General features: G+C 44.1%; 1 protein-coding gene across 1 annotated transcript in view; it reads left to right on the top strand.

Moving 5' to 3' along the window:
- LOC146702260 (uncharacterized) overlaps positions 1-1,991 on the top strand; it is a 31,352-nt gene extending 29,361 nt beyond the window's left edge. Inside the window, exon 5 of the mRNA XM_085468937.1 lies at positions 971-1,991. Coding sequence (XP_085325063.1) covers positions 971-1,991 — 1,021 coding nt within the window. The remainder of the gene's footprint in view (positions 1-970) is intronic.
- The last annotated feature ends 10,633 nt before the right edge of the window (positions 1,992-12,624 follow it).

The raw sequence follows: 12,624 nt of genomic DNA, 5'->3' as shown, positions 1-12,624 counted from the left end.
TTGTATGAAAAGTGCTTTATAAATAAAGACTGATTGATTGAAACACACGGGAGCATCCATTACAGGGAGAGTGCGAAGTTGTTCAGCCGCTGGTTTCCTCTTTCTGGCGCAAAGTGGGCCAAACATAAAGAAGAGAGACGGACTCGCGACAGAAAAGCTGATCATTAAGCAGTTTCATGATTGAAGTAGCAACAGCAGAGGGAGAGAGAGAGGCAGTCGCTCCATATATCGGTTATTAAGCTTAACGTGGGAATGCTTTACAAACCATCAAAGATGAACTTATACACTAGCTTTACGTCTCTCTCAAATCATTGTTAGAAGTCCAGTCAAACAATGATTTATTGATTACACGTACGCGGGAGAGATCTGCAGTGCCACTCACTTACAGAGATCTCAACAAGGAAGCAGACATCACACTATTTTTGTATATTAAGGTCCAGCCTCACAATACGTTAGCAGATATCGTAATATACACCAGTTACAGTTAGACACATTTCCTTTTTTAACTCTCTTGACTTCTATAACAATTAAAAACCCTCTTCACCGTCTCACACTCTGTGTGTTTCCTGCCGTTATTTTCTCCTCATACATGTCTCTGAAACATCCTGTACTCATCTCACTGAACAGGTGTACGGGCACTTTGCAGGCCAAATGTCTCTAATCTTTGCCCTAGAAACAAGTCGAATATTTATCTTTGTCTGGAAGCGTGTTTGACCCTCAAAAGACTCAATGCCATCTCTCATGAGCACATTTGCAATGTGTGTATGAAAATGAGTACATGTATAACTACTTATTTAACACAAGCTTTGCACAAAGTACCACTAATAAAAGCCCGGTTAGAAGAATGTGTTTCCCACAACTCACTGCCTCTGTTTGTATCTCTGTCACTGCAGGACCAACGTGGAGCGAGAAGTCAGCGCTCTCAGGAGGCCGACAAACCTCACAGAAGAAAGAGAGAGAAAAAACACAGCTGTGACGAGTGTGGGAAGGATTTTACCGTAAAAGCTTCCCTAAAAATGCATCAGGTAATCCACACTGGAGAGAGACCATTCAGCTGTGACGAGTGTGGGAAGGATTTTACCGTAAAAGCTTCCCTAAAAAGGCATCAGGTAATCCACACTGGAGAGAGACCATTCAGCTGTGACGAGTGTGGAAAGTCTTTTATGCAGGCTTCACACTTAAAACGACACCAACTCATCCACAGTGGAGAGAGACCGTTCAGCTGTGGAGACTGTGGAAAGTCTTTTACCGAGTCTGGACACTTAAAAACACACAAACTCATCCACACTGGAGAGAGACCATTCAGCTGTGACGAGTGTGGAAAGTCTTTTATGCGGGCTTCACACTTAAAACGACACCAACTCATCCACAGTGGAGAGAGACCGTTCAGCTGTGGAGACTGTGAAAAGTCTTTTACAGAGTCTGGACACTTAAAAACACACAAACTCATCCACACTGGAGAGAGACCATTCAGCTGTGATGAGTGTGGAAAGTCTTTTATGCAGGTTTCACACTTAAAACGACACCAACTCATCCACACTGGAGAGAGACCATTCAAGTGTGATATTTGTGGAAGGTCTTTTCCCTCAGCTTCATACTTAAAAACACACCAGCTCATCCACAGTGGAGTTAAAGCGTACAGCTGTGATGATTGTGGGAAAGGTTTTACTCTCAGTAGCAGCTTACAGAGTCATCTAGTTACCCACTCTGGAATTAAGGCATACAGCTGTGACATTTGTGGAAAAACTTTCAGCCTGAAACAGAACCGAAATAAACACCTACGCATTCACACCAGACATGATGTGTACAGCTGTGAACAGTGTGGTAAACAGTTTGCTACAAACACAGAGTTACAACGTCACATGTTTACCCACTCTGAGGAACAACCTTATAAATGTGACTTGTGTGCGAAGACTTTTAAATCTCCACATTACCTGAAAGCACACCAAAAGATCCACACAAGAAAGTCTCTACAAGTGCAGTTACTGTGAGGTATGCTTATATATGTTTATATTTTTATCTTGTCAGCCGACTGTTTGAAACAACTCTGCTCATCAAATTGTGTTAGCATGTTAGCAATTTTACTGCATGGAAAAACACCTCTGAATGATTATTCAGACTCTAATCACAGGTTTTTAGTGATCGTGTTTGAGGATTGTATTACTGTTATTGTTAGGGATGGGTATCGTTTAGGTTTTATCCGATACCGGTGCCAAATCGGTACTTTTGAAACGGTGCCGGTGCTTAAATGGTGCTCAAACCGGTGCTTAAAGAATGGAGAACACAAAATTGGTCCAAAAACCTCTCATGTTCAGCTGTTTTTTTTTGTAAAAAGATAACAATGTTAGCCTTTTATGCAGCTATGGGGCATATATGGTATCACTCTTGGCTGGAAGCAGTGCTTAAACAATGGAAAAAACACAAACTTTGTCCAAAAACCTCTCATGTTCAGCTGTTTCCCTCTTTTTCTTTGGTTATTTTAGCCTTTTTGTCCAGGGTGAAGGGAGTATCTGCCATCAAACAAGAAGACAGCCGCATGTAGCTATGATGATGTTTGCTAGTTCACCTTACATGCATTAATGTAATAACGTGGTTAGCCTACTCAACGTAAATTACACGAACAACATTAAGCTACTCACGCAGAGAAGAACGGCTGCTGCTGCCATCATCATCATTTCTGCTACACTGACAGGGCTAGGGGCCAGGACTCTCCTCTTTGTGTTTTTGGGTATGTTGCTAACTCCGGGTCTGATAAAAGGCACCACCGCAGTAGATGCGCTCGGTGTGAGGTCTCGCAGCAAGCTATCAAATACAGCGCATTTCTTGGTTTTTGAAAAAAAAAACAACGCTATGCGTCGCCAGGTGTTTCATCGGATTCGAGGTGTTATCTCCTTTGACAGTATCACAGTATCAGCTTAAAGCACTTGTTGCAGGCTGCTGAGTTTGCATCTTTTGCTGTGAAGTACAGCCAGACTTTTGACCGCTTCGCCTTGGGCATTTTTAATCAGTAGCTCTGCATAAAAGAACGTACGTACCTGGCCCCGCCTACTATCCTCGGAAACGTAAAATGATTGGCTAGAAGTGTATCACAGCTCAGGAAAAAAAAGCACCGAAATAAAGCACCGAAATGTGCGCTGCTTTTCGGTCTGGTTACTACCGTTTATGTCAGAACCGGTGCCATCATGGCACCGGACACCGGTACCCATCCCTAGTTATTGTAGAATTAAACTAGTATTAATTTAATGTTTTTACTCTTATCGTTTTTATAGCACATTAAATTGAGCTGAGTGTGATAATGTAAACAGTAAAATGCAATTGGACTTGGCAGAGATGCTCATTATTTCAGGCAATGTTCAGGATGAAAATGTTGAAGGACTGACTTACACTGTGTTTGTGTCTTTGTTTAGAAGCAGAGCGACACAGATGGATCCAGTTCTCAACCCTGTCATCACTGTGGGAAAGAGTTTTTTGTGACCTTTGTGGAAAAACTTTCAGTCATCAAAAGACCCTAAAAATACATCAACGTAGACACACTGGAGACAAAATGAACTACTGTAAAGAATGTGGGAGAGGCTTCACCACTTCAACGGACTTCAAACAATATGAACTCCTTCACAGTGGAGTTAAAAAGCACGTCTACGATCAGTGTGGGTCATCCTTCATCAGTGCACATCAGCTTCAAAAGCGAGTCCACACATGAGAAAAACCATACAAGTGCAGACACTGTGACAAAACCCTTTCACAATCATGTGATCACACTAAGCATGAACGCAGACGCATGAAAGAACTTCATCTGTAAGAGAGTTTGAGTAATCTCAGTTCATACTCCACTCACAAGCGATTCCATGTTACGAATAACCTGTTACGTCTTTGTTAGAGATTTTCTACATTATACATTATAACCAAATCTCTATAAAACAATATAATCAAGTAGGCCTTATATTCTAACCAAGTGAGCCTTATATTTTAACCAAGTATGCCTTATATTTTGTGTGTTCATATATTTTCACATAACCAAGCCTATTGTTGAAGAATCACCTAACCAAGTCTATTGTTAAAGGAAAACTGATGCATTCCTTACCTCAGTGTCTGAGATGTTTGACAGCATGATATAATGATGCATTCTTCACTTCAGTGTCTGTGATGTCAGATAAAGCATGATATACTTCTGTATTCTTATCCCAGTGTGTGAAAGATCAGATAAGCTGATTTAATGTTTAACCTCTTCCCTGACAGTTAAAAGAGGAAGTACTATGTAACCCATTTTTGCCTTATAAATAAAGCAAGCAAGCCTGTGCTCGGTGTGTTTTGTCTTCTCAGAGACATTCACCCGTGTGGGTGTCTTCTCAGAGACATTCACCCGTGCGCACGTTTTCTAATTACACTCTGAGTCGGTCTGCAGTTGTCTCATTTCTCTTACTTGTGTTTGAACAAATGTCTACCCCTGACAGTCTTGATTCCTGCTTTTAAGTAAATCTTGTAAACAGTACATTTGCATAACGACTGAAACCAGTCCAATGAATGAACAATGGGCTGTGAGGTCAATTTCTTGATCGTTAATAAGCAAATTCTTATGACCATTGGTCAATGGCCATGAGTACCATTCACAGAGTAAAAATTTGCATAATGATTATGAAGGAACTTGTTTTACTGTTACAATGTTCAAAAACATTTACTAAATTATCTCCTCTGTGCAAACATCAGCCTAATCATGCAGGACTGAAATCATTGCCATCTCTGGATCACAGTGAATCTGAAGAGACAGAAAGATCCTCTTCTGGTTTCAGGGTCAGACTTAAACCCTTGAGATCAGGCTCCAGAGTTCAGGTAGAGTCTCCTGATCTGATGAGGCAGCTATGAATGAAAATGTGCCTCGTTACATTTTAAGCTTTCTAAACTGTTCTACTGTAGTGTTCATGTTGAGTGGTTAGCTTTGTTCCAGCAGTTGAATCAAAAAATCTGTTTCCTGTTATCATGTTTTTAATGAATGCATCGATCCATGTTTTCTGCAGTTTTTTTTTCAGCTTGTTTGTTATGAAATCCTGCAACAGTTAAACCAAAATTTTATATGTTAAATAAAGAAATGGTTTACTGACAAAGAGTTTGAGCCGTGATGTCATTTCCTGTATATCAGAGCAACACCTGAAGTTACCAATATTTAAAGTCATAGTCAAATTATGTGTCAGCATGACCTTGTGAAAACTGCTTGGCGCTGCTTCACTATGTTATCTGCTAATGACCAGTGCCAGGACCTTCCTGATGCAGAGAGTTGTGTGTGTGTGTGTGTGTGGGGGGGGGGGGGGGGGGGGGTATAAAGGAGAAGCTGAGGCATTTAGGGCTGTGTGATCGGCCGAGTTGGAAAAAGCAGGAGTAACAGGAATTATTATAAAAACAGGGTTTTCATTCATTTAACCCAAAAATTATATTTACAAAAGTAATTAATGTTGAGCTCATAAAAAAGGTCAAAGAAACAAAACTGAACTCAGGCAAAGAACTGCAAACTTAACAAACCAAATGACTGCACAAAGAAATATAACTGACCTAAACATGAACTGACACAGAAGGGTATATATAAAGTCTGATCAGACCACTATGACACACGAGGAGTAACTAAACAAAACACAATTGTAAACAACAAACATGGCAGTACAGTCTGGTTTGTCTTTATCCTGTTTTCCTTCTCTCACCCCAACCGGTCGCAACAGATGGCCCCGCCCCTCCCTGAGCCTGGTTCTGCCGGAGGGTTCTTCCTGTTAAAAGGGAGTTTTTCCTTCCCACTGTCGCCAAAGTGCTTGCTCATAGGGGTTCATATGATTGTTGGGCTTTTCTCTGTATCTACTGTACAATATAAAGCACCTTGAGGCAACTTTTGTTGTGATTTGGCGCTATATAGATAAAAATTGAATTGACTTGGTTCCTTAGTAGGTCTAGAGGGGTTAAACTGCGTCCTCACATCTGCTTCATGAATATGAAGGGCTGTAGTGGGAGAAGGTGGTTTGAAATCCTCATAGGTGTGAAGTGAGGAGGGGGCTCCTGTGGGTGAAGTCTTTGATAGTGTAGATGGCTCTGTTGTGGGGGGAGCAGGGAAGGTGGGAGGATGATGGACCAAAGTGTATCTATTGTTGGGGAAGTCTCTATTGAGGTGTGAAAGCCGCTTGATGGATCATCAAACCGACAGTAAAAGTCGTTGAGGGTGTTGGCCAACAGCAAGTCGTCAGTGGAGTGGGGCTGTGTGCTTCCTGAAGTGAAAATCTGGCATTTAAACATAAATAGGAAAAACTCGCTCACAGCTGACTAATGAACATTTGCATGCATGCTTAAGAACTGCATTGACCTCATTTCACCCAAGTAGGGATGGGTACCGGTATCCGGTGCCATGATGGCACCAGTTCTGTCATAAACGGTAGTAACCAGACCGAAAAGCAGCGCACATTTCGGTGCTTTTTTTCCCCTGAGATGTCATATACTTTGAATTCTAGCCAATCATTTTATGTTTCAGAGGACAGTAGGCGGGTCCAGGTACGTACGTTCTTTTAGAGCAGAGCTACAGATTAAAAATGCCCAAGGCAAAGCGGTCTAAAGTCTGGCTGTACTTCACAGCAAAGTATGCAAATTCAGCAGCCTGCAACAAGTGCTTTAAGCTGATACTGTGATACTGTCAAAGGAGGTAACACCTCAAATCCGATGAAACACCTGGCGACACATAGCATTTTTTTTAAAAGAGGATGACGATGGCAGCAGCAGCCGTTCTTCTCTGCGTGAGTAGCTTAATGTTGTTCGTGTATAATTTACGTTGAGTACTCTAGCCACGTTATTAAATTAATGCATGTAAGGTGAACTAGCAAACACCGTTGTTGTTACATGCAGCTGTCTTCTTGTTTGATGGCAGATACTCCCTTCACCCTGGCCAAAAAGACTAAAATGACCAAAGAAAAAAATGGAAAACAGTCAAACATGAGAGGTTTTTGGACAAAATTGGTGTTTCTCCCATTGTTTAAGCACTGCTTCCAGCCAAGAATGATACCATATATGCCCTCTAGCTGCAGAAAAGGCAGAATTTTTTTTTCAAAAAAACAGCTGAACATGAGAGGTTTTTGGACCAATTTTGTCTTCTCCATTCTTTAAGCACCGGTTTGAGCACCGTTCAAGCACCGGCACCGTTTCAAAAGTACCGGTTTGGCACCGGTATCGGATAAAACCTAAACGATACCCATCCCTACACCCAAGGTTTAAAATTCTGCCTGCAAATGTCAGAGGTGTACTCGTCTGTGTCCATATTTTCTCCAGCATACGGGGGATTCCCATCATAATGAGTCTTTTGGTAAGAGGTGATAAAGAACCTAATCAAAATTTTCCATCCAAATTCCCTCCATCTTTGTGAGGTAGTGCATTTCCATTGTTGTTTCCATATTTGAGTCCATTTATCCTGTGTTATGCACACTAGTAGTAGTAGTAGTAATAGTAATCCAGTCTAGAAGTAATAAATTAATGAACAGCATCACTCTGAGACGGGATATTTTGAGATGTTTAGAGATATTGCGCATATGAAATAAAGCAGCTCTACATATTTGTATAATGTCCTGGTCAAATATTACTCCAAGATTCTGACAGTGCTACTGGAGGCCACGGTAATTCCATCCAGAGCAAGTATCTGGTTAGATATTATATTTCTAGGAATTCCAGGGCCACGTACAATCAGCAGCAGAAAGTTAGACATCACCCAGGTCTTTATATCTTTAAAACATTTCAGCAATTTAATTAATTGGTGTGTGTTACCTGGTTTTATGGATAGACAAAGCTCAGTGTCATCTGCATAGCATCTACTGCAGGGGTCCCCAATCTCAGTCCAGTGTCCCTGCAGGTTTTAGATCGCACCCTGGGTCAACACACCTGTATCACATGATTAGCTCATTACCAGGCCTCTGGAAAACTTCAGCTGTGTCCCAATCAAGAGACCGCTCGCTTGAAGTACGCGCACTACGTACGGTGCGTACTATAAGTACGAGAAGTGCGGAAGTGAGAGGCTTGTGAAATGGGACGTTCTAGCCTTCATCGCGCTAGCAACCATGATACTAACCACGAGAAACGTTACATACAGCTTTGTTTGACAGAAATGAAGGAGAAAAATGTTTTGTTAGTCATTCGTTTTAGTCATGACATCACTCTGATTAGTTGAGTATCTGAGGCTGAGACCACGGGACTGTAAAACATGATTGTTGGGCTTCATTTCTGTGCTGAACTGTCATTTAAGATTAGTTAGTAATAACAATTAGATCACGTTGTTCATGAGACTGAAATCATCTCACTGTTGGGGAGAGAGAGGGGGAGCGAGAGAGCGAGAGAGGGAGAAGAAAGTATACAAACACATAACATCCTTATAGAATATGATGTTACACTATAGATCACATATAAACAATTACAGCAATATGATGCAACAAACACAGCAGTGCTACTGATCCAAAATACTCAAAGCTTCATAGAACTGAAACAAACATTTATTTTTAGCTCCATTCTGCTGCTGATACAGACTTTAGGTTTCTGAACATTAAACTTGTTGCTGCCTTTCATAGTGTGTAACTTGAAGGCCCTGAGTACTTTCTCCCACACTGAAAACACTGGAATGATAAAATTATTTGAACATTACCTAATAAGACTGATTCAGGACAGACAGTTATGTTAAACTTTCCTAGCAGTCCTTCACAAACAGGGAACAGTCTGTCTATTCTCTCCATCTGTCAGCTGCTGCTGGCTCTTCCTCCTCCTCTTCCTCACACACTGCTGAGTTTGTCCTGGTGGATCATCAGGGGTGCAAAGCCTCACAGATGATGTGCAGCAGTGGGTCCCTCAGTCTGTCCTCACTTTGGACACTTGCAGTCGTCACACATGGAAATCAAATGTGTGATAAGCTGCAGGATTCAAACACAAGTGTAACTTATAAACACATGTTCATACTTTTATTCCACAATCAGAGAGAAACGGAGAGAGAGTGCAGGACAGACAGACAGGTGACAGTCTCAGGTGTACACACTACTACAAAACAGGAGGATTTAGTGTTTGTGTTATTACGAGTGTAAACAAGAAGAGTTCCCAGATGGTACAGTGGACACATGTGTGACTCCTGTGATTAAAGCATCTTTCTTTCAGCTTAACGAGTGAACCGTCAGCTCGTTCAAACACACGTTAAAGTCCGTTTGGCTCGACACCACCGAACAGAGGCAGCAATATAACATAGCTAACATTAACAGTGCAGTGAATCCTGCTTGTGCCGTGATATTCATGACTGCAAACCGAGCAGCATCACTGACTTTCAGCTTGTTGTGTTTGTGGATATATGACTGACTTTAATTATCCACAAAATCATCAGATTCTCTGTAAGATTAAGGTCAGCTATTGAACGGCGTATATTTTAAAGTAAAGGCTTTAAAACCAAGTAAATGCTGAAAGTACAAACATGACTAATGCCACATAACTTTGCCGACATGTGGCCAACAGTAATGTTTTAATGTTCTTCATTATTAAACATTTGCACATAAATAAGTGATATATTATTCAGTACTTACTTTTATCAGTTTACTCCTTGGCCGCTCCGCTTCTGCCGTCTGCGGCAAAATTATCCACACCGACTGCCATGCTATGAATTGTGGGATATATTGGGCCACGAAGTCTACACCGCCACAGCCTTAAATTTCAGGGAAGTGAAGGACGCATTTGAGGGCCGCATTTCGAGCAGCCTTTGAATTGGGACAGCCTTCATCGCGTCGCTGTGATGTAATCGGCCTTAAAATGCGGCCTTTAAGGCTGCAGACCCTGAATTGTGATACAACCTCAGTGAGAGAGAAAGGTGACTGAGGAAGAAATATTCAATGCATCATGGGAAACCCCCAGCAGCAACCACCTATTGCAGCATACCTAAGGGAAGATTCAGGGTAGCCTGTCTAGCCATAACTATATGTTTTAGTAAAAGGGAAAGTTAACCCTAAACTTAAAAGTAGACACAGTGTCTGCCGCCTCAATCCCAACTGGGAGACAGAGGGGCCAAAAAACTGACGTCTCTACCTCCCATTCTACTTTTAAATACTAAAGGAACAAGAAGTAAGCGCTGTCAGTATTCTTGCTGCAGCAATTTTAGATTAACTGAAGGTGTCTCAGCGAGTTTTTCGGACATCCTGATAGTAGCAAATTACAGTAGTCCAGTCTAGAAATAATAAATGCATGGAGTAGTTTTTGAGTGTCACTTTCACAGGATACTCCCAGAAGATGGAAGAACAGCTCTCAGCCAACAACCCAGCGTCAGTGTGGAGGGGCCTGCAGGAAATCACCAGCTACAGACGCCCCCCACCCACTGTTGAAGAAAACAAAGACCTCGCCAACGAGTTAAACACATTCTACTGCAGGTTTGAGACGGACCGACTCCCACGCCTCACCCTCCCCTCCCCAGGGACACTACTTCAGACACTGACCCCCAACACACCTTCCATCTCTCCCCCCTTCACCCTCACCCTCCCCATTCCAGTCTCAACGACCAAGTGAGGCTGGGGGAGATCACCTCTGAAACTCGGTCCCTAAGATTCACATCATGACGTCCAGCCGAAAAATCAGCTGTCATGTCAATATAGACCAACAACTTCTGAAGAGAGGCAGTGCCAACAAAGGAAACTCTGAAACTGAGCAACTCAAACCACAACTTTAAAAGATTATGTCATGGTCCCTGTGCCCTGCTGGTCAATCCTCTATTGGGCAATATGTTTGTGGTTTGTTTGCTCTCTCGCCCTCTCTCTCTCTCACTCTCTCTCTCTCGCCACGGCGATGCTCACTGCGGGCTCCCGCTGCTGGCCCACACACCTGCTCATCACCACACCGGCCGCTGATCCCAGCTGATTACTGCACTACTTAGATGGCGAGTCTGCACTAGTCTTCGCTGGATCGTTGAACTATCAGCGTCAGTCAAACTTGTGTATCTGCCAACCTGTATCTTGAAAGCCCTTTGTTATTATCCCGCTAACCCGACCTTTTGTGTTTAGATCGTTTTTGGAACCGGATTCTGAGAGGAGTGACTGAGGAGGAGCTTTTGTACAGAAAGTGTGGAGCACCTTTTCCCCTAACCCTGTTTCCCACGGACCCTGGCGACCCGGACCCGTTTCCCCTGCACATTGTACATAGCCACTTGGTGATTGTGTTCACTGTGAATAAACGCACTGTTCTTCGCTTAAAGGGAAACCCTGGCCTGCGCCTGAGTCTCTTTCGGAACCCCTAACAGAACGATCCAGCCATTATGGACTCAGCAGGACAGGACCCCGTGGGCCGGGCTCTGGCCGCCCAGGAAGCCGCGCTGGCCCGCCATGAACAAATGCTCGGGCAGCTACGGCAGGATGTCGCCGCATTGACCCTGGCAGTGGCGCAGTTAATACCGCTGGAGGGAAATGCGCAACCAGGGAATCCCCAGCCGCCCAGCCCGGCTCCCCAGGCGGCACCGCCCGCCGTAGCGTCAGGTAGCTCACCGCGGGTCGGTACGCCGTCTGACGGACCTTTACCCACACCGGAACCATTCTCGGGTGAGTCTGACAAATGCGCCGGCTTTTTGGCTCAGGTGTCTCTGACGTTTCGCGAGCTGCAGCGTTTTCATGGCAACGATGGGGCGAAGATCACTTATTTCGTTCAACTTCTGAGGGGCCGTGCACTAAAGTGGGCCCAGGTTGTGTTAAACTCTGATCCTGTCATCACCTACGCTGACTTTCTCTCCAAGTTTAAGAATGTGTTTAACCCAGGCAACGGGGCAGAGGCCGCTGCTCTCCGTCTCCTCAACTTCAAACAAGGTAGGAGAAGCATGTCTGATTACGCTATCGACTTCTGGATTCTGGCAGAAGAGGCAGGGTGGAATCAGGAGGCGCTACGGAGCACGTTGCTGAACAATGTCAGAGAAGAATTAAGGGACGAGCTAATCATGCGTGATCTCCCTGCCTCCTTTAATGAGCTAATGTCCCTGTGCATTAAGGTGGATGAGCGGTTACGGGCTCGCCGGTCGCAGCGGAACTACAACTTCCATGAGGCTGCGGGAATCTCTGGCACCGGCGCCATGGCGGATGCCGGCCCCTCCCGGACTCACGAGAGCGGGGACGGAGAGGAACCCATGCAGCTGGGCGGCTCCCATCTCACCGCGGCGGAGCGTCAGCGCCGGATTACCGCCGGTGAGTGCCTCTATTGTGGTCACAGGGGACATGTTGTGGCTACCTGCCCTTCGCGGGCAAAAGGGCGCGCCCGCCAGTGATGGTAGGAGTACTGGTGGGCGAGCTGAGCCAGGAAGAAGCTCCTCCCCGTTTAACACTACCGGCCACGCTTTCCATTCACTCTAAGAGCCGCTCCCTATCGGTGTTAATCGACTCTGGGGCGGAACAAAACTTTATTGACTGTCAGTTAGCCCGGCAACTTGGGTTACTATTGGAGCCCCTGCCTCATGCATTACGTGTTACGGCATTGTCAGGTCAACGCCTTCCAGACATCACTCTGGTGACGGAGCCTGTCGAGCTCACCCTCTCTGGCAATCATTCTGAAGAAATCTGTTTTTTGGTGTTTAAAGCAACTCGCACTCCACTAGTTCTCGGCCATCCTTGGCTACAACAGCACAAC

This window comes from Copadichromis virginalis, linkage group LG9 (genome assembly GCF_057382275.1).
Source record: "Copadichromis virginalis isolate Kocher_CV1m ecotype Utaka linkage group LG9, C_Virginalis_male_GT1.1, whole genome shotgun sequence".
In the NCBI taxonomy this organism is placed as follows: domain Eukaryota; kingdom Metazoa; phylum Chordata; class Actinopteri; order Cichliformes; family Cichlidae; genus Copadichromis; species Copadichromis virginalis.
Note: the sequence above shows the minus strand (reverse complement) of the source record. Positions and strands in the feature narration are given on the sequence as shown.